We start from the raw sequence: 26,791 nt of genomic DNA, 5'->3' as shown, positions 1-26,791 counted from the left end.
GACCACTCACCCCCATCTAGTGCCGGGGTCAAGGAAGAGAGGAGCTATACCTCCACTCCCCCCAAACGCCTACATGGCGTATAGTGGGACAAACTTTACTTTACTTATCCATCAATCACACATGCGTCAACAGATCAAAAAGTAGAATGATCGGATTATCTGTGGTAGGTTTCGTGAAATTATCTGTGCTAATAAGTGATATCCCTCAATTGGTAGTGTGACCGAGGGATATGTGAAGTTTTTGTAGCACAAGTTGCTCAACTGCCACGATATCTCGAATATAAAAGTTTAGCACAAATTTAAATGGATGGGGCAACATGGTGAAAGAAAAACGATAAGTTACAAAAGTATACAAACACTACAAAATTATGAGTAAAATTCCCAAAATTATAAATTCACGGTCATTTTCGGTTAGTACACATACATTTCATTATACATATTACACATTGTCTTAAACTGCAAGGGAAATAATTGTTATGCCTTACAGCTCCTGTCTCGGCTTTGGAATGGGCCTCAAGCAGTCTCTGGAAACACCACAGAAAAGAAGGTGAAAGATATTTTACATCAGCAGTTTCCACATGCAAAGACGATTGAAGTTACTGATATATCAGGTAACCGAATTTAATTATACAAGAACATTAAAGGCAAATGCGTACCAGTTTTTGCATTAGTTGTGTTCGTTTGGGCAAATCTTTGGGGCACATGCATAATTATCGTATGTTATACCACTTCATAAATAATATGCAGAAGTTTCTGTGGGCTTTATGAACCTAAGTTCACCACAAAATTAAACCTGAATAATCTTATTCCATTTGCTTCTCTTCAACCCCAAGAGGCCAATGCTGTTATTGTAATTTAAAATCAGCCATGGATACATTCTTCTCACATCCCCTTTGTTACACAATTCATGTCTTTCAGCCATGTCATTCAGTGTTCCATAACCTCTTTATTGTATGACATAAGACTGGTCATTAACAGGATACAGAAATAATATTTTAATGTTAAAACACATACACAAGAAGGTGTAATCTTCTTGAGGAGATGACCTTAGGGCAAATATTCACAGGTAGATAGAGATAGATGCATCCACAGATCCCAGAAAGCAGAGTGTAGTATAAGTCAGAAAACAGTATCACATTCATAAAATACCAAGAAACACAATAGTGACAGCTTTTTCATGAGTAAAATACACTATAATAGACCAAACTGTATATTACACCATCAATTGTTGCTCATTTCTACATTATACTCAGAAACACAATATTTCCTTACACCCCATTACCATAAACAGTAAGAATGTCCATATATATTATCATTCATATTAGGATACTTCAATATACGAGGCTCGTCCACAAAGTAAGTTTCCCTGGGGCCGTTTACAGAAACAAAACACAATTTCATGGAAATATTTATTGCAACAGATACAGCAAGTGTCCAGCTATTTTTCAACATATTCGCCACCGGAATTGAGACATTTGTCATACCGTGGGACCAACTTTTGAATACCTGTGTCGTAGAAGTCTGCCGCCTGGGATTGGAACCACTGTGTGACAACCATCTCCGCCTCTCTGTCATTCTCAAAATGCTGACGCTGACCGGACAGGAATTTCTTGAGGTGTAGGAAAAGATGGAAATCACTGGGAGCGAGGTCCGGGCTGTAGGGTGAATGATTAAACACCTCCCAGCTGAACTCCTGCAGGAGACTTGCTGTCCGTCTAGCCGTGTGCGGCCTAGCGTTATCACTGACCGCACTTCACAGTCGGCGGGAGCTGGAATAAGAACCTCCATCTTCAACAGCTGCAACGATGCTACTGTGAGAACGCGGGAAGTACCATTAGTGCATGCGCCATGCTACGTCATTGCTCTATCACGTACGCACAGTCGCTTCGCGCAATATAAGGTTTGCTAGCTGTGGGACGAGTGGGAAACTTACTTTGTGGACGCGCCTCGTAATATGTAAAATTGTATGCACTTTTATACACAACCTTTACAATCAGATGTTATTATATCAGTTAGTCATTTCTTAGTAAAATAAGTGTATCTAAAGAGTAGAGGCAAGTCAAAATAAATTGTTTGAGTGCTGTTTCAAATTGCAGTGAAGAAATAAGTTTGAAGAGGTGGGGGATTGTTTCACTGTAGTACATAGAATGCTTTTTGATTGGCTGTAAAATTAGTATATGGTCTGTGAATGTAAGAACACATTATACAAGACTGAATTCATTTGTATAATATTGATTTAATTTACATGTAAGTCTACAATTCTCATATTACAGCCATACCAAAAATATGAAATAATACATTTATGATTGAAACGGTTGATACTGTTTGTATAATTTGCTATTTGAACAAAGACTGAGCACTACTGGCACATCAAATATGTGTTTAAATGGCACATAATTGACTAACTTGCCCTATTCATTATTCCCATACTTCTATATACCTTCAAAGTGTTTAATAAACATTAAATGTCTAATTTTCAATTTTTTTAACAGGTGGTTGTGGTGCAATGTTTGAGATCATGGTTGAGACTCCAGAGTTCAAAGGCTTGAGCATGGTCAAACAACACAGGATAATAAATGAGGTAAAAATGAAATATTCTAGGTCAGAATTTACATGAATCTCTTTTCAAAAGAAAGGTGACAGTGACAGGGAATAGTGACTGTGTAATGATTTTCTAGCTTAAGGTGGAGGATCTGGCACAAGGTAAGTACCATTACAAAAATTCTGCTCATATAGTGTTAAGAATTTATAGTGTGATCCCCTCACTCTAGACATCAATAATGAACCCCTTGTGTTAGAAAGCCAAGGTAGACTCATTAATTAAGTTGGCATCCATACTGGACAACATAGAGGCAGGTTTGTTACCAGGTGATGTAAACTAGGCTATATATTTTCAGTTGTCATCAACGGATGACAAGCAAATCTTACTCTCTGAAGATTCAAGTCACTGCTTGTTGATCTGATGGTCATATAATTCCTGTTTTGTTGTAAAATTGAAAAACAGTTCACATTTAAAGTAAATATTGCTACAGAACTCTTACAGTGCAGATTTTAAATGGCTACTCACTTCAGAGGAGGTAGCTATTTAAATGCCAACAAAGGGTTTAAAGGTGAAGATTTAAGTTTACATAATATGTCACTGAAACTTGATTCTTTGTTTCATTTACATACTATTCCCATAACTAATTTATTTTTGTCTTCCACAGGCACTGAAAGAAGAAATCAAAGATATGCATGGATTACGGATTCACACATCCGTTCCTCCATGATTAGCTCCAGTTTTAAGTAGAAGTTCCAAATTATGACTTTTCATTTAGCTTCTATGTATATAGTATCATATTGTATTAAATTTATTGAACACTGTTCATACAAACATGTGTGTAAATTATTATTGTTCAAGTAACAAGATACTGTGAAATTTTATAAAAATTGTATAATCAATAAATTTTTTTTTAGTATATCTTAGTTGCATTTGTTTATATAAGCGGGGTTACTTAACCTTATTGTCTGTGTGATGCAACTTATAATGATAAAACTGAATATTAAAACATTTATAATTTAGTTAAAAGTTAAAATGTCAAGATGATTATCAAAAATGTTCTTATAATTTGTTTTTATCACAGCCTGGAAAGTACTGGTGTGTTTTATTTGAGTTGTATGTGTTGTGGTGCATTGTTTTATCATTATTTATGGACATCAGGGAGGAGATCCTCAGTGCAATGACAAAGAAGCAGGGAATTGAACCTGATGATGACCACAGTGGTTCAAAAAATATTATTTAAGTGAACAGTGTGTGCATGTGTAAAGTGACATGCAAAACAAGAATTCAACATAACACACCAGGATGCTATACTACAGACTTGAGGTTCAATTCAACTGAAGTAGCCCTTTATTGATGAAATTGCAATTATGACTTGCAGTACAATAAAAGTACTTCAAATTGCATAATCACAATAAAAATACTGTCTTCAGAAGTCCAAATATTGGTTCTGGGGCACACTATAGTGGTTTTGGTTGCAAAAGGACTAAAGTTATGTTACAAGAATTGTCAGTTTTATCTTCCATGATATCTAGACTTTGAAAAGCACTGAGTGAATCACATTGTTGACCAGTTTCAGCAGACAAGACTACTGAGCTGCCACAAAAGTGTGTTAAGCCAAGAATTGTCAGTAATGAACAACATTTCAGGCTGGAAAGAATACAGGATATGGCAGAAGTCATAACCAATCTGATTTATAAATGAACAGAAATGTCTGGCAGTATTGAAAACTGATACATATTTTCAGAATTAGGAACTGCTGCTACACATATTTTAACTCAGAAAAACAATAAAGAAATTCAAGTCATGTGCATTGCCAGTCTATCAATACTGGTTATTACTATTCCTGTGAGATAGCAGCATCCATAGACTTTAATTCTAAATTGAGAGCAAAACAATAGCAATTTTGTGAACAGCAACCACTCAAAATTAAATTTAGATTTAGTAGGATATGAGGTTCTTATGGCAGCAAGTGTGAATATGGATGTATTCTGGGTTGTAGCGCTATGTGGTCTGGTAGAAGTTCTTCAATGTTTCAGACGTGTTTGCTGCTTTACTTGCTCTCACCTTATTCCCCACTGGTCCGGTTAAGGTTCTGTCTTGAGCGACTGGTTCCTTATCTCAAACCAATTCCTTGTGCATGGCTTGCTCATCACCTTTATGATGGAGGCAGCAAGTACCACTGAAATGTTGGTAAACTTCTACCAGACTGCACAGCACTACAACCCAGAAGGTGGACATATTTGTATTTAGGTTTGGCTTTGTATATGTCAGTATGCATTGAAAGTTGTCAGTCTGTCAGCAGTGGTTTCCTAGGAAAGTATACCAATGTACCCAACAACTTGAAAGTACACAGTATCATAACCCTGAAGAAGACAATTAACAACAGAGTTAAAATTATGCATTATTAAACTTACAGTACTGTTAAGAACATCCATCAGCCATATGATCTTCCTCATCTCCTATGATTCTTTTCTTCTTTTTTCTTCTCTTCCTAGCATCTCTGGCCATGTTCTCTTTAACTTCTTGGCATTTTTCTGCTATTGTTGGTCCAGCTCTAGAAATCAAGTTTCATTATGAACTGGCTGTGCAAAACACCTTTGCTGTTATTATTTAGCCAAAATTGACAACCAATAGTGATGAAATGAGATTGGTAAGTTTGAAATTTGTATTTTTCATTACAATTATGGACCTTAATGTTGATATCACACCACCAAGTCCACTGCTGTCTTTAACATCTGAAAAACAGACAGATTTGCAGATCCAATGATTGTTCCACATCAACTAACTCATATTCTGAGTTCAACTGATCATTTTCAGTTATATTTACATTACATCAATTTTGAAGTAAGCCTTCAGTTAGACTTCTTTTTCACAGCAAGGTAGCACTGTCTTCATGCACAGGTATACATGTCATATTTATTAGATCACTGTGTTCCTGTCTGACACAAGAAATATCGATATTCAACTATGGACAATACAAAGTTAAAACTAATTTAATCAGCACAATCAGTGGCAATTAGGTGATTTTTTAAGTGGCATGTTTCAGAGGAGAATAATAAAATAATTTTTGTTGTGAGATGGACATAGGCACAGATCCCTTAAAAGCAGTTCTACAGTAGGATACTGGAATATAAAAATTATATTTATACTTTGAATATTTACATTTTCATCATTGAACCCCACTATTTAAAGTTCTTATGTTCAAAGAGCTCTCTATATAGTATACTCATTTTCACTTACAGTCCCTCTTCCAGCTTTCATCTGCACATTACAGTAAATAAAGATATAAATAAACAAGAAAAACATGTGATTTCTGCATTTGGGGTTAAGCTGAGTCAAATGTTGAGAATTTTCCCACATTTTGGCAAACATTGCAGTTGATTTTTTCTGGATGAATATGCAGTGGTTGGGCAATTTTGGAAGCTTTATGTAAGGGTAGTCAGTAGGTGGCTACTTGGTGGTGCTGACTGGTGGAGCAAAAGAATGAGCTGCTATCCGATGAGAGAAGAACAGTTCTCAACATTCAATATAGCTCAACCCAGAAAGCAAAGTTACACATAAATTCCAGCGGTAAAACTATAAAACCTAGAATAAATATGTATACCACAACATGATTTATGAAAAGCACATTGCTGCTAAGAAGTATATTCAATTTCCTACAGAATAAAAGGTACAGCCACAAATGTCAAATAAATTCAGCAACTTTATCCTTGCACATTCTGGTATAACAAGTCAAGAACAGGAGTGTCATAAATTGAAAATTAAATGGGAAAAAGTAAAATATATACTGTCATTCTGCAAAGATATGAATTCTGTTGTTTTTCAGAGTAGTGTTTAAATATTATAACCAGTATTATTTTAGCTTCACTATGAACATGATATTAAGTTACCTACGGTAATATTAATCAAAAGAAAATAAACAAGAATTAATAAAATCTTCTCGGGCCATCTCTCCTTATTTTCAAGGCTAGAATTAATTCAATCATCCCACTGATTCAAATAATTTATACTCTTTGTAGGAATTACTACTGATTGGTCAATTCGCATAACCCATAACAAATCAGATCGCTGAAATCAAACCATTTATTCAATAAGAATTCTTCCTTTCTACAATCGAATATACAAGTTTCTTTCGACTTCTCACCCTTATGCATGTCTATCTGCAACTGCCACCTGGGAGAAAGAAAGAGAATAAATTGAATACAAGCTTAATACCTATATTTCCCACGAGATAGCAGCATCTACGTCGTGGTTCCACACTGTCATCTACGAGGAAAGTAGGCAACTAGATGTAGGGTTGTCATATGGAAGACGCAGATTCAAACCCGGATAATTTGAAATACATTGGTGGTGGATCAAATGGCATTGAAGTTCGTCTTTCTCTGAGTTTTTTTTCCGCTGCTAATCACCATTTCACATTGCATGCTCTTCTATGGCCGACCCATGAGGTGTGTGATAATCTTAAATTGTCACACCTAACCATAACTTTAGTCCAGAGTTAGATTATCTTCGAACCGGTTTGTCTCGGAGTAAAGGAAATATAAGTTAATTTTTAAGTATTAAAAATACCGAATCTCGAAATTCTGGAGCTGCGGTAAATACACACATCTAATGGGATAAGAATTAACCGGAAAAACTTCTTCGAAATAAAGTACACTTTCTGGCCTCAAAAAATGGGTGCAAATATATTTACCTGAAATCCGGCAAAGAATTTAAATTGCAGAAGATCTATTACAAAAATAACCTTGTCGAATATGTGAAAGACCTAATGACGTCTACATGAGTTATTTAAATATGTATGAAGATATTGCGTAACTATGTACATTGCCTTAAAAACTGAAACTGACTTGTAAAACGAACATTTAAAACGTCGAAGACGGCCAACGTTCAAATTTTCATTCCAGAATTATGACTAGTAGTTACTAATGGATAACGTAAAGTCAGAAGACCGCGCAGGATATAATCTGTGGTGTAACCTACCATTTTGCATTCACATTTCAAATGCGTACTAAGGCAAAACATTCTAGATTGCGTAGGCTAATCCTTGATTATCTTCGTTCTCTAAAATGATGGAATAATAAACTACGAACTTGATATCGACTCACAATTTGTAACTACTAAGTTCGAGACATTTGGTGGATAAGAACAACTTGGGTAGAACGAGAATCTTTGCGGTTAAGATTTAAAGGAGAATAGAAGCCAATTATTCACTATGCTGTGCTTTGTATTAAGACTATAACGAGTTTGAGGGTCCATATTAAATGTCTGATAATGCATAGACACCTTAGGTCTGTACCCTTAATACAGGCTACACGGCTGAAACCAGCTGAAGTAGGTTAAACAATATTAAAACATTAAAATAACTGAAGTTAATTATTTTGTGACGATCAGCACTGAGTTAGAAACATTGTGAACAGAATATTACTGAAATCAAGTAGGGTTTCATCATCATTTTATATTATTTTTCAAACTATACATATTCGAACTTCACTTATTTTGGATTCATTTTAATATTATCCTTCGACTTCAACTCTCTTAAATTCATATATTCTCCTCTGCGCTCTATTTTAAATACCATCAATCTACCACTAAATCAAACAAACAAACATATTTAACACCCAAACAGATGAAAAGAGCTTTGTAAATTTTCATCTTTCCTTGTTAGGTAAACTGGACAGTCCGTAGTAAGAAAGACATCTTATCTAGTAAGTAATGCGCGAGAGTGCGTAATTTTATGAGAGGTAAGTCAATGCGTTTCAACTGTATTTAAAATCTACACGTTTCGATCTTATTATTTTTCTAACCGAAGTCAGAAAGCCACTTCGGTGACATATCTACTTTTACATTTTAAACAGGTACCAGATCAGGCCTTCCAACTTGATTAGCTTTTAGGTAAGCGTCCTGTTTTGGCTCCGACCCGAGACTGTTCAAGGTATTTTAATTCTACCCAGTGGTGATCCTACGTTAAACCCATTTCTGAATTTCTTGCCCAAGAACACAGAGTAGTAAACATTGATGCACCTACGACTAGAAAACATGTCTTGTAGATAAAATTCGCGGAAGACCAAAGCGTGACAGGCAATGGATTGGATAAATAAATAACATGTACACGAATAAAGAGAGAAAACAATACAACAAAAGAACAATCATGTTCATGTCCTGACATAACAATGGTCAGGATCTGCTTTATTCCTTCCTTCAGCCACCACAAAAACACCAGCAACTGAAGTTACTGACATAACTTAACAGAAAACACACACGCAAACAGCAATAAGGTCGAACTGTGCATTGCAGTGACGTATCTGTTAGACGTTCTAGCATTTGTGATTATTATTTTGTGTGTGAAATCACTGTTTTAAAAATATTTTATTCGAGCATTATGATCGAATGTTATTAATTCTGTTTCTAATTTTATTTATTTTGATTGTGCTACAATGCACGTCAATGCGAGTTCTAGCAATGAAAGCTTTGCTTGGTATGAGGTTGCAATGGCAACGGATCGATTTTATTTTTTAATAATAATAATAAGAAGAAGAAGATAAAACAGTGCCATACGAAATGGAAAGAGAAGGAATCTATGGGCCTACACAGACCGCCTTACGTATTCTATATTAATGGCGTTATAACTAACACGTTTATCTTCACTTCCGAACGAAAAATACTAAATTAAACGTAATTGTACTCCTAGGTATGAGAAATGAAAACTCAATAAATGACCGTATTACTAAGAGATCTAATATCTGAATATACCATCCGGCGGATCTTACCCTTCGCAGGAAAGTTTAAGCATATAATCATGATAAATTCTACAAGCTTTCTACAGACATCTGTTGTTTCTTTCTGCTCTCCGTTATCTTTACTTTAGAATTGTAAGATAATGGAATTTCAAAACGCTTCTGTCAAGTATAAAGTTCCTGTAAAGAAATAGGCTAAGTCAATTGAGTATCTCTGATAAATATTTATATTTAAACAATCTGTATGATCGTTTAAACTCCTTGGTGTACTGCCTGCTTTAACGTCCAGGAAACCGTTTGGATCTCAGAAGAAGCATAATTTATAATCACCCTACAATAGCTATAACTTTATACAACTGAGTCATTCTTGAGAAGTTAATAGTTGGTAACCAAGTCAACAATCCCATGCCTTGATGTAACTCGAGAATTATGGCCTGTCTTTTGGGTTGTAGCGCCGTTTAGGGCCCTGATGACGGAATCAACAAGCTCCTCTGAAATGTCGGTAAACTCCTACCAGACAACATGGTGTTACAATCCAGAATACAGCCATCTTCAAAGCGTAACTCAATCATCAATCTTATCAGAGCACATGTTAGAGAATTATAAATTCTAATCGCAAGAGACAGACACGTGGGCCTTAGATTAGAGCCCCAGGCCTCTGAAACATAGACCACCCCACTCGACTGTCATGCATGTTAAGAATGTGCTGGTGTGCCCGTCATCTTTCCACTGTGTTGTTTGGTTCTGACATTAGCACCTGCAATGTTGGCCTTTATACACAGAGAAAGCCGCCCAGAACGTGACCTGCGTATTAAAGGGTCACCAGGAGGCCAAGCTGTCCATCAGTGCCCTCCCCAGAGCCTCCGAACCTCCACAAGCGGCACATCAGTATTTTAACTAAGACGGGAGTGAGGCACTGTTTAATGCAAGTAGTTGAAAGTTTACAAACAACAACAACAACAACAATAATAATATTACTTTAACATTTCCCGATAAGTTGACATATCTATTTATTTCAACACCGAATAATGATATATATTCTGAGCTATTTACAGCGTCGTTAATAAGCTATAAATAATTATATATAAATAAACTGCTAATAATGAGATAAGAACAAATTACTACTAACTTCGTGAAACAGAGTCATCCTTTATAAGCTGACAGACGCTTAGATGGTGAGAGAAAACTTACAAATTATGAAATTCACCTAATGCTATTTTACCAATCCCTTTATTAGGTCTTTAGTTTCAAAATCACAAATTATACGCAAGACTTTCTCATACAAAGTAGTAAACAAAACAGGTGAGCTTAATAAAGATGCATTACTAAGCAAATCATACTATAGGCATCGTGGTTTATGCTGTCCCGAACATTGCCAGCATAGTCCAATGCAGTGAGTTTATCTAGACTCAACACGTAATTCGAACGGGAAAACGTAATACGTTATGTACGTAGAGAATTTTGGTGGAGAAACCAGCTGGAAGGAGACAAAAACTAATGAAGAAGAGCTGAGATAGTCGTATTAAAACAGCTCTTAATAAAATATCCTAGAATATAAGGCCAGATCAGTGTGTACTCACAGAAGAAGAGGTGCGAAGAGGTTAGGAGGTGCATTCGGTTTAATAAGACGCTCAAGTATCGACATACTAGGAATATGACCTTCAACCCCGCGACACGCGGACATGTTGCACGTTGTAATGGCTGGTAATCTTTACCCTTAATTACATCAAGGGATCGTGAACGCAGAAGTTGGTTTCTCGGTAATTAAATTCCCACCTCATGTTCGACATCGCATTCGCCAACATAGGATGTCTCAAAATATTAACACTTACATAATTTCATAGATGGTTTAGATTGTAGAGTGACCACAAAAATTCTCGAAAATGTAATTTTCTTGTCCGTAGGTTTCCACTGCTGAAGTTCAATATATAATTTCGGTATTCACCCAAAAGCCGAAGTTCTACATTAACATGTAATTTTTATTTATCACTGCATTTGTGAACGACAGAACGCCTCTTCCATTTCTGTTCCTTTCGCTATAGGCAATCCAGTTATCAAATTTCTCTATTAACACGTATATATTAAATGTTTTGTGAGCCGGGATAGCTCAGTCAGTATAGTGACTAGCTACGGGCTGGACTGCCAGGGTTCGATCCCCGACAGGGGCAGAGGATTTTTTTCTCTAGCCTCTGCGCCCAGACTGGCTCTGGGGCCCACCCAGCCTCCTCTACAATAGGTACCGGGGTCCTTTCCCGGGGGTAAAGCCGGCCGGGGCGTGATGCTGACCATTCACCCCCATCGAGTGCCGAGGTCAAGGAAGAGAGGAGCTATACCTCCACTCACCCCAAACGCCTACATGGCGTATAGCGGGATAAACTTTACTTTACGTTTTTATTTTATTTGTAGTGTTCTGTCTGCCGACAGGTCCATATGAACAGGATCCTTCCATCCTTTTCTCGGATTGGGACCTGTTCATATACGTTCTTGGCAGATGATCCAGAAGTGGTTTGCCATTGCCTTCTTCTGTATGTGTGAATGGAGTAATTGTTGGGATGCCACGGAGAAACCGGGGAAGCCCCCGGAGGAAAACTCCGTGTTGCCTAGACCACGGCCTTGCCCAACACAAGTTATAAATTCGGGCACCGCCGGGAATCGAACCCGAGATTATTTCAGATATATCTGACATACAAGATGTTTCGGTTGTTGGCACTACTGCAATCCACCAGGACTGTGTTTTAACGTAATTTTGTGGACCTACTAATGTAGGGCCGTGTTTCGAAACTATTTTTGACCGGCTTCACACCCTTATTTGTCAAAGAAACATAGCGGCAAACCGCAAAATATCGCCTCACAAAAAGTGGGTATGAAACTATACAGGGCCATAAATATATTCTACATATAAATACATGAGAATGTAATTCATTACAAAAATTCGCGCTGCACTGGTTACGTAACAATGCTCTAGAAGTTTATTGGGATAAAAATGAAGAACAATTTATTCTCCTGGAAACTTGCGGCCCGGAATTAATTAAATCGGCAGTATTCTTGGATTTGAGCAAAATATTTTATTCTCGTAAGTTGTCAGATCAGACCAGAAATGTCACAATAAGATTCGCATATCTGTTCGTCTCTATATCATTCTGACACCACTAGCATAACCTTTGTCTTCTCAGAACCATTACCCGTTTGCCTGCCTGCTTATACTCAGCCATGATGCAATTAGGTTTCAGGTCATGTGCAACACATTCGACCAAGAACTGTTTCAAGTCTCATTTAGAAACAACACTCACTGACTTTAATTTATCGTACGGAATGTTTGTAAAAACAAACAATATCCTGTAGGCATTTGTCGATATGCTAAGAAGAGACGACTTCAAGTAAATGAAAGAGAGAAATAGTAAATGTAGCTTACACATCAGGCCTATATTAAAGTTAGTCTGGTTTTTTTTTAATGAGAAGGCTGCATGGACGAACATCGTAAAACTCACTCACACTTTTCAAAAAGGTGGTTTTATATAACGATGCTGTTAGCTCAGGTTAGGCCTCTGTAGCGTTGAATGGTGGAAGATTAGTACATAATTAATTTAAAGAGATCTGAAATAAAGCTGTCTTGGCATAATTTAATAAATTAAGGTATTATCCCGATATTTAAGAGAAATTATGACAAACCACAATTATGGTAGCTTGTCTCATGGTCCAAGATCCGAACCCTGGGATTCGCAAATATTCACCAGGAATGTGAACCACTTGGCATCTACTTTTGGGGAATGAAGAAAGACGTAGAATAACTACAAGGAATATAATGATGGGCATTTTAGACTTTACTTTATGTTTGTCGCATGACGAAAGAACTATGAACGTACAACGCCTTGAAATGAAGCGTGAGGAAGCGTTATATAAGCGAAGAAATGTAAGATTAAATAACATAAGAAAGACACCGTACCTTAAGGTCTTTTCAAAATTTGTAAGTGTTATGTGGAACTATAAATTAATCACATTAAGATTTTCCAGAATTTTACATAATTAAAACGCATTAGAAAATTCAGCACGAACTGTCATGTTCAATGACAATTTTAATCCTACTTATTTGTCTCAGAGTTTCTCCGTATTTAATCTGCTATGGTTCTTGAGCCAATTAAAGTTCATCTGAAGCGAAGTGAGAAGGGCAATCGGCGGCTAAAATCTCGAAATTATTTAGTACATCGCAAGAATAAAATGCATCATTTTATATAACTTATCACATAAAATACATGTTTTAAATCTGTGTATCAGAAATGTATCAATGCAGCATTTTAATAATATACGCTTGAATTATTACACAATTATTTTTTATAATGGTAGTTATAAGAAACAGCAGATTATATATATTATATTGAATATACGGAAAAAACATGTGAATAGAACCTCAACTTCTTAATGTTCTGAATAATGATTCTGTATTTGTAACCAAGTTCAATTAGGCTGCAGGTGCATTAACCCTTACATTAAGAGTGACATACGACGACGAATAAGAAGCAGCCATCAATAACACAGAGATATCCAGCAAGCTTCTGCACCAGTTCAATAAATCTCAACAGCAGAGTAGGAGATCAGAATTCTATTACGGCCTTTTCTCTCTGGATATGAATTAGAGGGGCTCTATTAGATACCGCAACAACAATATTCACAGATGGGAACTGCATACCATTCTTCTCTGTTAATTACTGTTATGCCTCTAAGATTTAAGGTTTTCACAGCGGTGAGTATGACGATTTCTGTCTTCTGGGTTGTTGCGCTGTGTTGCGATGAATTCATCGCTCTGATGACGGAGGCAGTATGACCTCTGAAACGTTGGTGGAAATCTACCAGACTACACAGCGCAACAACCCAGAAGACAGAAATCCTCATACTGTTATGCCCTTTGTTAGTTCCCCTTACTTAGACTGGTGTGATAATTTATACTTCTCGTGTTTAACAGCACTAATGATTTTCTTGGTTGAAGCACAGTGTAGATTACTAACCTGTATTCTTATTCTTTTTTCTTGGCTCTACAAACTACTTGTGGGTCTTCGCCACCTCCTTTTCAGAGGTTTTCCTAGTCTTGGGTGAGAAATGGTCACCGAATTTTGCTTACGAAACAGCTCGTTTCATGCTCGTAAACCTTGGGTCCAATGGCGAGCACGCTAACCAGAGTCCACCGAGGGCGACACTAACCTGTATTGGAAGAACAAATAACATGAAAATACTACATGACACAGTAAAGAAGATCACCAGTACTTACATTGCCATGAAAGCCTCATGTGCTAAAGGATACTAAAAACCTTCCCGTTAAGAATGACGGGAAACACAGTCATAAATATTATTCCGTAAAGGCCAAAATCACTTAAACAGAGTTACCATGACAACGATTATAAGAATACACGCATTAATAAATATATCCCACACGGCACAACATCCCTTAAGAGCAAATGATCACCAACTAATCATCACTTCCTTATTATACAGACAGACTTAGCGTGTAGTGAGAAATGACAAACTGCGAATCGTGAATTGGGAATGCAGTTACAGTACGCGTGCGAGTACTATTTGTTTGCTCTATCCCGGGATTTGCGAACAGGGACTGAAGAAAAACTGAAACTTCAGTCAGAATGGATGGTCTCGCCTTCCGAATGTACGCCTGGGGTCTCCTAAATACAGAACACGGAGAGGTACGGTCTACTTATTCTATGAAAGTGTGACGTTTCATGAAACTTGGAAAGTCAAACACAACTCACATTACATAAAAGATGGCGCATTCTTGTAAAATTAAAAGACCCGGTTTCCCATGCATTATGAAAGTGAATTTCTGTCATTTTGGAAGTAGTAAATAAATGAATCGATCAGTATAGTAGTAAATAAAAATATGATAAACAGCTAACAACCCTAAGTACTGTAGCCGGAGTTTTTAAAAGTACTGAATAGGGTTTCTATACACGTAATTTATTAATGTATGCCGACTTCTATCCGAACAAATCTGTCAGAAGTGTTATTCCTCCTTGAATGATACATAATCCTTATGTTATTTTATCCCGTATTCATTTTGTGAAATATATTACACCCGGCTCCATGTATGGTATTCCTAAGTGCAATTTATCTTGCTTAACGATCTGCCATTATCTCATATTTGAACCATATATTAGAAACTACTTAGCGGCATGATACTCTACGGCTGTTGAAATCAAAATCTCCAGTCACGCACTTTTAACCCCATGAGTCCTTTTTCTCAATGTGAGTTTTATAGAAGAAATATTCTCTCTCGCAATTACTTCAGCTTCGGTTACAAATCATCCAATGTCTAGTCACGGACCGAGGTATAAACCCAATACTACTCTTCTACGATATGGATGAGGTTATACCTTGCAGAGAAAAGCTGATACCTCGGGACAGTGAGGCACATTCATATTTCAAATAAAGGTTTGCTTTACGAGGTTTCGGAAACGAATGTACAAAATTTTGTGAACATGAAGTTCTGTAATAGATAAGATATTTATAATGGAAATATCAAAAGACGCATTAAGCAAGGATGTTACATGAAATGCTAAGAAACAAGAAACAACTGTGTAGTATCTGTAGGCAAGTGTTTAGTCAAAAGATACGAGTCTTGATAGATGTCGGAGATGAAATAACAGTTAGAGAAGGCTGAACAATTTACGTGCTATTATTAAGAAGGAAGGCGCTATATTTTAAAAACTGTAATTATTATACCTATTGTGATAAATTTTAAGACGCTTCCAAGCATTAAAACTGGAAGCATTGCTTAAGTTTGAATACATCTCTAGAGAGACACAGTAACAAATCTTTCGTGTTCAAACAATTGCTCTTGTAGAAAATGAAACAAAATTTGAAATTCTTTCTCTATTTTCGAAATATATTTGGTGTATATAAGAAATTTATAAAATATATCTAAGCTATTACGTTCTGTAATACTTTGTAGATTATAGACTTACTTCCATTAATTCAAATCCTGGGTTGCGTTGCAAGATTATATGTAGTAAATACTCAGGCCTGTAACTCGGTACGTTTAGTTTCACATAATTACGTTAGCAAACGTCGAGATCATCTTCGCAACAAATTTAGGCTTAATTGGCTCCCATGTTTCCATGCTCCGACAGATCGATGCTGTGTTGTATCCGTGACATAATTATTAAGAATTTCGAGCAGAATTAACTACAATTCAACAATACATTGCGATTACAGAATTGACTGAGAACTGAATTTCAGTCACCGTGCCAATTAGCTAAACGAACTTACCTTTCGTATTATTATTCATGTGTAAAATAAACTGGAATTATATCCTTCGAGTAGCTCACACATTTCTCCGATATCGCTTATATTGTAGAGGGTCTTCGGACCACACACGTCATAATATTTCATTTGCCTTCCTCTTTCTCTGCGCAGAGTTCGCACAAACATCTGTGTATAAAGTCAGAGTGACAGAGAAAGAATCGCTACGTGCCTTGATTTCTAGTTTTATCTTTACGGGCGAATAGAATTAAACGAATACAAAATAACATAAAATAAAAAAAAATATTCTTCAGTCATCAAAACAAACCGCGCGCATTGATCGGCAATTGTCATGATCAGCGCATGCGTGTCTCATGTCTAAAGATGGCGATACTCAATTCCTAAACAGAAGTTGCATTTTCTATTATCAAATGCAAGGCATGTCTTCTTGACTTGAAACAGAGAGAATAATAAAAAAGTTACAATACCTTTACTCCAAAATGATTTCCAGTGGAGAGAAACGTTGCGAATATCAGAGCAGTGACGGTAAAGCTGACTAAACTGATGACTTTCGACTCTTTCGTACCGACTAAGAAGTTCAATGAACTGCATATTACATCCTTCCACTGGTCAGAAACCAAACAGCGTGTAACCGTACATCGCCATGATTATTTGCCCGTTGACACTGACAGCCACCACCAACAAGGCGAAAGGAAATTGGTGCACATGAGAAATGGATCACATGTTTCTCAAGCGAAATTTTCTGATTAACTTCTTCATTCCGTTTATATTGTCACTTCTTCTAGCCATTTCGTCTGATAACTTTCTTCAATGTGGTTATGTAGGTGTTTAAGACTACATCTGCACCAAGTCTTTCCACTTTATTTTGCCATATTTCACAATAACAGAGTTTGTTTTCTCTGTGTAGTGCAAAGGTCCTTCCGGACAAAAACTTGTAGGCTAATCTATTAGACGGCGACCAATAAATTTCAATATTCAGTGCTATCTTAAGTGTACTTGGCCCTACTTGTGTGTGACAAAGCAAGCCCCAGCTGGAACGGGAAAACGTAGCCTTGAACTTAGCCATTTATTTCACCTCCAAACATCTATGCATAAAATCGTAAGCGATCAGCATACATTCCAATAGATTAGCAGCTGAAGTAAACGTCAAGTGATTCACTGGAAAAATAGAGCAATTGGCAACGAGCCTGGCTAGCTCGTCACTGCAGGCCAAATGCTATTTCGAGGTGAAGAACGCTGGGATCATCAAATCGAAACTCTAAAATAGTTTCGAAGAGTCGTCTTTAGAACGACCTCCTTCTGGTATGTAGGCCTAATGAAATGAAAGTTTTTGGACTAAGTCACTGTCCATTCTGTTCAAGTGGGTTAACAATTTGTCTTTTTACTCAACTCTTATTTCATTTACGACTATTGAATAAATGTTTAGTTCCTTTCGTATGTAATAACATGGCCGACAGATCGCCGTTGAACAGCAACATCCCACCTGACATGCCGCAGTTCATACGAGTACAATTACGCAACGGTTCTAGACTGGCGGCCGACAAAATTTCAGACATATTGCTTCGATGAGTGATTATTAACAACCATTGCCAAACTGATCCACAAATGACAAACAGATAATATTTCTAACATTAAACGATGAATGATATATTTTAGTAGTAGCATATTCGAGTATAAAATATTGGGAAGTTTAGTGTTAAAGTTTGATTACAATCGCAGCCAAAGCTGATGGAAACTTCCCTTGAGGACGGTTTGATTCATCTCCCCCACTCGTAGAGTGCTTTTCGTCTTCGAAGTTTCCAGAAAGGTGCTCTTACCACCACAACACCCCCCCTTTAAAGCAATTTTGGATAACCAATAAGACAGCTAGAACTGGCTGTTCAATTAAGCAGTGGAGGAATAAGTTCTGATTGGATTGGCCAATTACAGCTGTTAATTTGAATGTATTTTATAAGCGTCATCTTCCCCAAAAGCGTTTCTCTTAGTGTGGGTAACGCCACTAACTCGCGGACTAGTTTTTGAAGAGACAAATTTAGCCGAACAAATTGGCATCAAAATTATACGGAGTCTGCTAAGAATATCTAGAATAAGTAAATATGAAATAAACTTCTACTAGAGTACAGTCATATTCATGTTCGCCGCCGCGAGGACCTGAGGCCTCACCAAATAAGCTTCCTCACTGGGCCAGAGATAGGTCAATCTAGTTTACATTCAACTTTTCCTAAGTAACACGTGAAATTTTCCTCCAAACTTTGCCTTCGTTTCTTGCTATACCAACTAAATCTGTATGCCTGACAACTGTCTCGCCTTTAAACACTGGTTTTACAGTTCAAAAAATGATATAAAATGTAACTGAAGTGGTTCAGAAAAACCCTTAATTTAGTTCTTGGCTATCTTAATCGTTTATTTAACGATGCTGTCAAGGTTATGAGTGTCGAGTGGAAAGTGATGCGATGATTAATGGTGGTTTGTAGAATATCTAGGATGAGGTAGTCGTGTCAAGTATTTGCTTGGAGAGACAAAAGAAAATCACAATATTCAAGCCACGATTTGAACCCGGGACCTCCAGAGTAAGAAAGAAAAGAGCTATCCGCTACACGAAGACGCACAGCTGCTTATTAGGGACATGTGATTACGTCATATAATTTCTTTGTGTTAAACGACAGTGCTTACAATTGCTTTATATAAAAACACTAACTTCTGGCAGTATCAGACTTGTTATCTGATTCAGACACATGAAGGCCTGTTGGAAATTTCTTCACGCCACGTCACAAAAGGTTCTCCAGTCATTCTTCAATTTCTGTCACAGGTTATTTCCCCAAGGTTAAAAACTAACTACACGTGAAACAAATATTCGTGGCTTCCATAAGGCGATAATGGTTCCAGATAACTTAATTTTACAACGGTTAATACTTTATAATAATTTAAATAACACATCGTTTGGAAATGACGGGCAAAAATGTACTATCTTAACAGTTTTTATGTTATTAGATTAAGATGAAGGTTTATCCCAGTCTGGAATCAGATTGTAAGGGTCTGGTTTTAATTTTTTCATTCGCAGATCCACAGCTATTGTTGAAAAGAGCTGATGGCAATCTTGCGCAGAATAGTCTGTGTTTTGATATTTGCGAAGCTAATAGGTATTGCAGTAATTATGTCGCCACAAGCACAAAATAATTTTCTTTGGATTTAAGTAAATATTAACCATACCGAGGAATGTTTATATAAGTGAAGGAGGTCTGTCGTAAATATATGAGCTATGTGTATTACATTATAGGACCTACATATTTATTGCTAGCTGGGTAGCACCGCCTGGCTGGCTAACGGTGTATTTTATCTGAGTGATTCAGCCGTGTTCCAGAGCATAAATACCACTAAACCACTAACGTAAGGCAGACGACCTTCTTTTTATTTAAATATTAGCTGGGATAACATGGCTAACACATCGGATTTGAGGTTCTCACAGCCGTGAGTACAAACACCGCTGTCTTCTGTGTTATTGCGCCGTGTAGTCTGGCAGAAGTTTACCAGCGTCTCAGAAGTTCTTGCTGCCTCCATCATCAGGGCGATCGCCCTGATGGACTACACGGCGCTACAACCTAGAAGACAGCCAACTTCATGGCTAACACGATTAACATAAATCCCCCTTCCTTAAATTTTACGTAGTTATTATAAATACAAAGCAGGCAAATAAGACGAGGCAGGTATTCCATATGTAGCAAAGTTTGGCCACCCTTTATCTACAGTACTAAGTAAATCTGGGGACGTCCAGTTATTTTTCTTATATACCGAAAACAGTTTAATACCTACCGTATTAAAAATTCGTGACAATAATTACTGCTATATACCCCTAACTTACAATAATTCTTTGCCAATTACTTAGTGCTAGGTGTGCTTATCGAATGGCAGGCCGAACGGTTTTTATTATCAGTCCTGACCAAAAACAACACTTTCAAACCTTATGCTACACAGTTCTCTATTAGCAAAGGAGAACGGTTAAGTGGAAAAATATAAACATCCTGCTGCTCGAAACATTACTTCCGGAATGGCCAAGTCAGTAAAGAAATTCCAAGAACTTAGTAGTTCGTAGTTCAATCGTTGTACGTGTTATGTGAGCAGTCTGAGTAAGCGGTTGTGAAACCAAGGAGCGCCGTCCACTATCAGGTATGGACTGACCTCAATATAGTCTTCGGTGTGTATTATAGTTATATTTCTTAGTAAACTTAGATATTAATTTATTTTAAATTAGAGACCTAATATCGCTGTTGAAGGGATGGTACTTCTTCTTTGCATGTGCGATGTTACGAACTCGATTCTCGGTCTATGTGTCTGTTTAATTTCTTTTATGCTTTCTCTTAGTCTCTTCGGGAAAGAACTGGGACAGTGCTATAAATGGGCCACGACCGCTTTTTCTTACACCTGCTAACGTAAGCCACACATATGATATAAATATTAATAATACAGCAATTGCATTCATAATAGAGTATAGTGACTGCCTTGAAGTGCACCATCAGGGCGATGAAGGAGGCAATAAGCACCTCTGAAACGCCGGTAAACTTCTACCAGACCGCACGACGCAACATCCCAGAAGACAGTCATTTTCATACTCGCCGACGTAGGAACCGTAACAGGAAACCAAAGCAGAAGTGGCTGAATTCAAAAATAGCGGCCACAGAGCTTAATTTTGCGAAGATCATTCTTATTTTTATAGATTATTGTCAGGGAGATCCGTAAGATAAGTTTTGTTTTGTTGGTAGCTAGAGGAAGACTTCTTTCTATGGCTTGTTCCACTGTCTAACCAAAAGTAATTAATCTGAGTTCATAGGTGAAAGCAACATCAAACATCATTCCGAAACTGATGTCGAGGTATTAAAAGCGAAATAATGTTGCAGTCTATCTTAATGTGAAAACTGTTATCACTTCTGAAGTGCGAATGCAGCCCGGTATAGAAAATTACAAAAGGAAGTGAGAAACGGAAATTTCAGTGGCAAGACTACAAACACCTGGATGATATGGCGTCAGGAAATGATATTTTATTCTTCATAGTAAAGTGTTTGATAGTTGCAAGTTTAACTGTGTGACGCAGAACATGATACGCCTAATGAAATCTGTTAAGTGCCTTGCTTTGTCTGCTGTCACACAATCTTTACACTCAGATTAGCATAGTAGTGTCATTCTGTCCGTCCGTCATACATTTCAATGTAAAAAATCAGATTACCCAATTTCAAAGGCAAATTATTACAAAATATAAAATAACGCAAATTCAAGATAAAGACATTCAAATTAATAATATTACAAATACAATTTGAGATTACAGAAATAAATTAAGCATACTGGAATAAAATAAAAGTCGTATGCTTAAGTAGCAGTAAGAAAGTCCATATCAATTCCTGAAGGTGATGATTAAGCACACGATATAGCCATGATTAATGACGCATACGTATGATTGAATTCGTCTGTCGTAAAATGATACATTAACGTAAGAATGCCAAAAGGTTTTGTCCTTGATTTATATTGCCACATAAATCCGTATAAATTTCAAACACTGGTTTTTAATGTAGGCCTGTGTGTGAGCACTGCAACAGAAGACTTTGTGATAATTATAAACACAAGAAAATAGAATTCGCCTCTAAAATGAGACCTTATTTTGGCAACTTCCGGTAGATAATTAGACAAATAGTTTAATGACGTTCCTGTTAAGACCATACTTTACACAGGCGCCTTTAAAACAGTCGCGGCACGCCGTTGAGAAAAATCGGGGTAGTAATTAAAAGAACGCAGACACAGTATTTATTTAACATCCCACTCTTTTGTATCACGAATTTGATAAACAAGTGACCACTGCGATAAGCGAATCAAGTACTGTATTTTAGACTATAATTTACTGCCACTATAGTGTATTTTAAGTCCTGAATGGTTCGAATGGGTCATGATTCCTACTGTACCGACGACCAAAATACCGAAACCAATGGAGCTACACCTAAAAAGTTAAAGTGCAGAGTGGTTAACAGTGCTAACTCCATGAAGCATTTCTGACAAGCTGACAGTACTCAGCTGCTCAATAAATTCTCCGCCGTCTACGGAACCCGACAGTTCGTTACAATGCTCACACAAGCGCGCCACCGATCACTGTCCTCAGTCGGATGAATCCAATCAACACCCTCTTTCTAATACAACTTTTATATTACAACCCATTATGATCTCAATTCTTTGGATTACTGTAAATTAAACGCATGTTTTAAAAGTGATAACTTAACAATTAAATTAACTTATATTTAAAGTGATCAAGGAAGCTCTGAATTTCTGCAACATATACGTCCTAGATAAGGAAATTAGAGTCGTTAGATGTTTAAAGATTTATGACAATTTTTACACGTGCTTGTAGCACAGAATTAACGCGGTTACTAATTGGCCAACGCCTCTTCACTGTTCATCAATTCATAGGTAGAATTTTAATAGACAATTGTTTTAATGATCTTTTTGTCTGCCCATGGTTTTCTTGGCTACATGACTGACATTACTGTTCTAACTTTTCAAATATCGGAGGAATGAACAAAGGTCCACTAGCCTAGACTAATGAACAAGTCACAGAATTAAGAAAAAATCCTTCCTAATGTGTTTCAACAACAAAGATGTTCTTGATCACAAGAACAAGAAAGTGTCATCTAACGTAGTAGTGGATAGGCCAGCATCTGTACTTTGATTTTGGGAAGTACGTACCTGGTTCGAATCTCTGCACGGGGCCGGCTATCATGACTGAAGTCTTTCATTGTTTACTTATTCCGCATAATAGCAGCATATTTTAGGCTTATTATTTAGCCTACTTGGCGAGATTAGAGGAACCACAGAAAGCAGCTGCAACCGATTTATCGAAAAAAGATCCAAACCCGCATCTCTCGAACACAAAACAGAAGCGGGTATCCTTATCCTTGTAGATGCTCTGATGTCGTTAAATAAACCCGAGACATGTTCAGTTTCCAAGTACTGTAAGCTGGAGAGGTGTGTGGATATAACACCAGGTATTTGGCCATAAAGATGGCGGCGGCAGGGGAGGTATAGTCCTATGATAAAGCTGTTTGGTAACCCATAAACATGTCACACGCTGCGCATTGTACTGCCCCTTCGTTACTATACGAGCCGAGCCGATAAAAAAGAAAAAGAAAAAGAAAGTTCGTAGCCATTATTTGATTAGTTTACAGGTGGGAAGTCTTGCCAATAGCGTAATAAGAAAAACTCATTTTATTAACATTCAGTTCGCGTCACATTTTTACTGCAAATCTTTTCGTTCAATTAAGAGCGAGCAGACTGGCCAGCAAGTCTGCATCAATCTGTGCTTTGTATATTTATAAATTTGTTACTGAACAGTGTAACTTCTTATTGCCAAACCATTTCACATTTCAAGTCAGCAGACAGTGTGTTGCGTTAGCGCAGTTTTTTTCCTGACGTTTCCTTTGTAATATGAAAGAATACCATTCCTCTAAAAGTGTACATTTCATCTCACCGTATAATGGCCGTACTGATTCAGTCTATTCATCTCACTTTCCCATATATCTGCGTACTTACTTACCTATTTGCCTAGAACAACCATTCTCCTATCCCATTTATCCATCCACACATTATCTCACATACCTATCTAATGAAAAATCAAATCACTCCACTTCCTTACCACTTATTCAGAGTGTTACACATAAATTGCAATTACTAATATCTTTATCTCCTTCGTATCGTATGTAAAACATAAAGAAAAAATCTTAAAAGGCAGCAAAATTATAAAATATTTTCATCAAATGTTTAAACTCAGTTAGGAAGGAATGCAGTAATAAGGTAACCTACATATGGAAAATTATATGTGTTAATGCTGACGTATGTAATGGTTTAGTTTACTAAAGTATCTTTATTTCACTGATCGAATGTGTGCATATCTTTTTGGGAGATGCTGTATATTTATGCAGTTTATGTATCAAATCCACCCTACTGTGAAAGTGTGAATAAATTATCATCGACTTCCCTTTCATGGCTGAAGTCATTAACTCTTAACCCTAATCCACACACATACCTTATTTCTATTAAATACGACTGTTGGATTTCTTTCATAAAATTCTACTGTGGATTTAACTATATTTAAATCTGGATCGTTATGTTGCTACTGAACTCGCAAAAGAAACATGCGACTCACGGGGGGGGGGGGGGGGGGGACAATAGGAAACGCCGACACTTACACACAAAATTTATTAAAAAGACTCTAAGTTAAAGAGCCTTTTTTCGTATTCCTTGTATGTCTTAAACAGTATTTATTTAAAGGTATTTTTGGAAAATTTGATCTTGATAAAACAAATTGTTTTATGACATAAATTTTTGTAATAATCTCATTTATACAATGCGAAAGTTTTTGAAATGTTTTCTGGCACTAATCTGAAAACGTTAAGAACAACAGAAACGCGTAAGATGAGATTAGATAAGATATATGTTTCTTACATATCGTATGTGTATGTGTATGTATATATATATATATATATATATATATATATATATATATATATATCCATAAATCACGAAATGTGGCAAGAACTGCATCTCAATAAAGATCAAAACGCTTTCACCGATTCCGCTGTTTTAAGCCGAGTCTGATCAATTGTTATCTCAGAATCACACTATTGAAAATTTATGCCGTTTTGAGAGAGCATTACTTTTATTGTGAATCACCCATTGTTTTCGTCTTCTATTACTTATATGAGAATAGTAATAATAACACAGACATACATATAAATAATATACCTTGCATTTCGTGTTACATGCTGACATTTTAAAGCCGTGTTCTTTATGAAACATGTTTGTATAATGTGTGTTCGTCCATTCTAATAAGATGAATAGATTCATATATGTAGCCTATGTGAATACAAACGTAATGCAGCATTCTCGTCACATATCAAGAACCAAAGAAAAGGAATAAAAATATATCGTCCTAAAGAAGTAGGCGATTTTAGTTTCCTTGTCTCATAATTTATAAAAATTTCCGTCCAGGCTTACATTTTTCTTGGACACCACCAATTCCTCTGAGCTGCCTTACTAAAAAAAAATTCATTTCAGTAATAGCTTGTAAACGTGGGTAAATTTCAAGCAGTATTTTATGTTTTGTGGCGCACATTACCTGTTAGGAGATGCCTCGAGTGAGAGGCAATGTCACGGAAAGAGGGGTGGGGTTTTCATGGTGAGAGAACACAATGAAAAGGCGATTTAAGAGTAAACAAAGTCTTCTCGACATCCAGTATATTTCTCGCTATAATCGATGTTCTACTTTCCTCGACCCGTTTTAACAGGAAGAGTTTCTAACCACTAAATAACTACCGAAATCCACACAGCAGAGACCTTCTTAGAAACTAGTAGCTGCACAGCTACTTAAGAAATTTCACGCTTTTTATGTAACCTAGGGACGCTGGTTCATTACTATCTTCACAAGAGCCCACCGCTGGTACCCACCCCAAGCCAGATTAATCCAGTCCACATTCTCATACTCTATTTCTTAAATGTCCTTTTCATATGGGCCTGCTAATCCCTCTTAAACGCCTAGATCTCCCAAGAGGGCTGTTTCTTTTAGCTTTGCCAATTAAAATTGTGTATACGTATTTTAATTCTTTTACTGATAGGAATAATGGAAATAGGCGATGGATTTTCAACAAGATGGCGTGTCCTCGAGGACGAATGCTGTGAATTCCTGAATAATACATTTTATATTTCTTAATTAATTAACACTTGTTCGTTATAAACAGATGAACAACCGATTATAATTTACGCAGGGCAAGTCCCTGAAACACAGTATTGGTATTATAAATTTTGTAAGAGGTTCAAATGTAAAGTAAAATAACTACATAAAACATGAGTGTGAATCAGATTAGCACGTAATGGATGCGAAACTAGGATTTTCCTGTTGTCGTGACTAGTCACAGCGCTGTTTGTTAACAATACAGAAAAGCATTCTACATTACATATAATTGCATCGCGTAAGCTGTCTGGTTGAGTACTACGGGTTAAAGGCCATATCTATATATGTGCATAACATTTCGCTGATTTCACTACACACCTTTCAGTTTTGAACCCTCAGATGTCTGTGAATCCAAGTTTAGTAACCACTGACATAAAGAAAATTAACCGAAGAAGAATATATCACGCAAAAAACACCTCTCAATGCTATTGGTAAAATTTTCATCTTATAAACTATATGTAATTACCTCAAGCTTTTTCCATCTTAATAAAT

General features: G+C 36.7%; 2 protein-coding genes and 1 long non-coding RNA gene across 10 annotated transcripts in view; 2 read left to right on the top strand and 1 right to left on the bottom strand.

Annotated features, from left to right (window-relative positions):
• The window catches only part of LOC110832654 (uncharacterized), a 202,813-nt gene that overhangs the window by 6,677 nt on the left and 169,345 nt on the right, over window positions 1-26,791 (bottom strand). For 2 of the 8 annotated variants that reach the window (XR_015537650.1, XR_015537651.1), the window contains exons 1-3: window positions 6,687-6,741; window positions 4,957-5,096; window positions 105-2,977 (exon numbers count right to left, since the gene is read on the bottom strand). Coding sequence is in view for 4 of the 8 variants with exons in the window: in XM_087358126.1 (XP_087214252.1) it covers window positions 14,386-14,469 (84 nt within the window). In the remaining 4 variants the exon portion in view is untranslated. The other 6 variants (XR_015537652.1, XR_015537653.1, XM_087358126.1 and 3 more) reach the window with 6 other exon arrangements.
• Window positions 269-3,460, top strand: LOC110832653 (bolA-like protein 3). The gene is made up of 4 exons (XM_022069829.2): window positions 269-410; window positions 488-611; window positions 2,493-2,581; window positions 3,207-3,460. The coding sequence occupies exons 1-4, from the start codon at window positions 369-371 to the stop codon at window positions 3,267-3,269; spliced, it is 318 nt and encodes a 105-aa protein (XP_021925521.1). The 5' UTR covers window positions 269-368; the 3' UTR covers window positions 3,270-3,460.
• The window catches only part of LOC110832656 (uncharacterized), a 57,076-nt gene continuing 50,817 nt past the window's right edge, over window positions 20,533-26,791 (top strand). Inside the window, exons 1-2 of the long non-coding RNA XR_002544002.2 lie at window positions 20,533-20,703; window positions 20,899-20,966. This is a non-coding gene — a long non-coding RNA (uncharacterized LOC110832656). The remainder of the gene's footprint in view (window positions 20,704-20,898; window positions 20,967-26,791) is intronic.

This window comes from Zootermopsis nevadensis, unplaced genomic scaffold, assembly GCF_977971745.1.
Source record: "Zootermopsis nevadensis isolate Lab colony 2312 unplaced genomic scaffold, Znev_1.0 Znev_ptg000029l, whole genome shotgun sequence".
Classification (NCBI taxonomy): Eukaryota; Metazoa; Arthropoda; class Insecta; order Blattodea; family Termopsidae; genus Zootermopsis; species Zootermopsis nevadensis.
The sequence above is the reverse complement of the archived record's forward strand: the minus strand, read 5'-3'. Positions and strand labels throughout refer to the sequence as shown.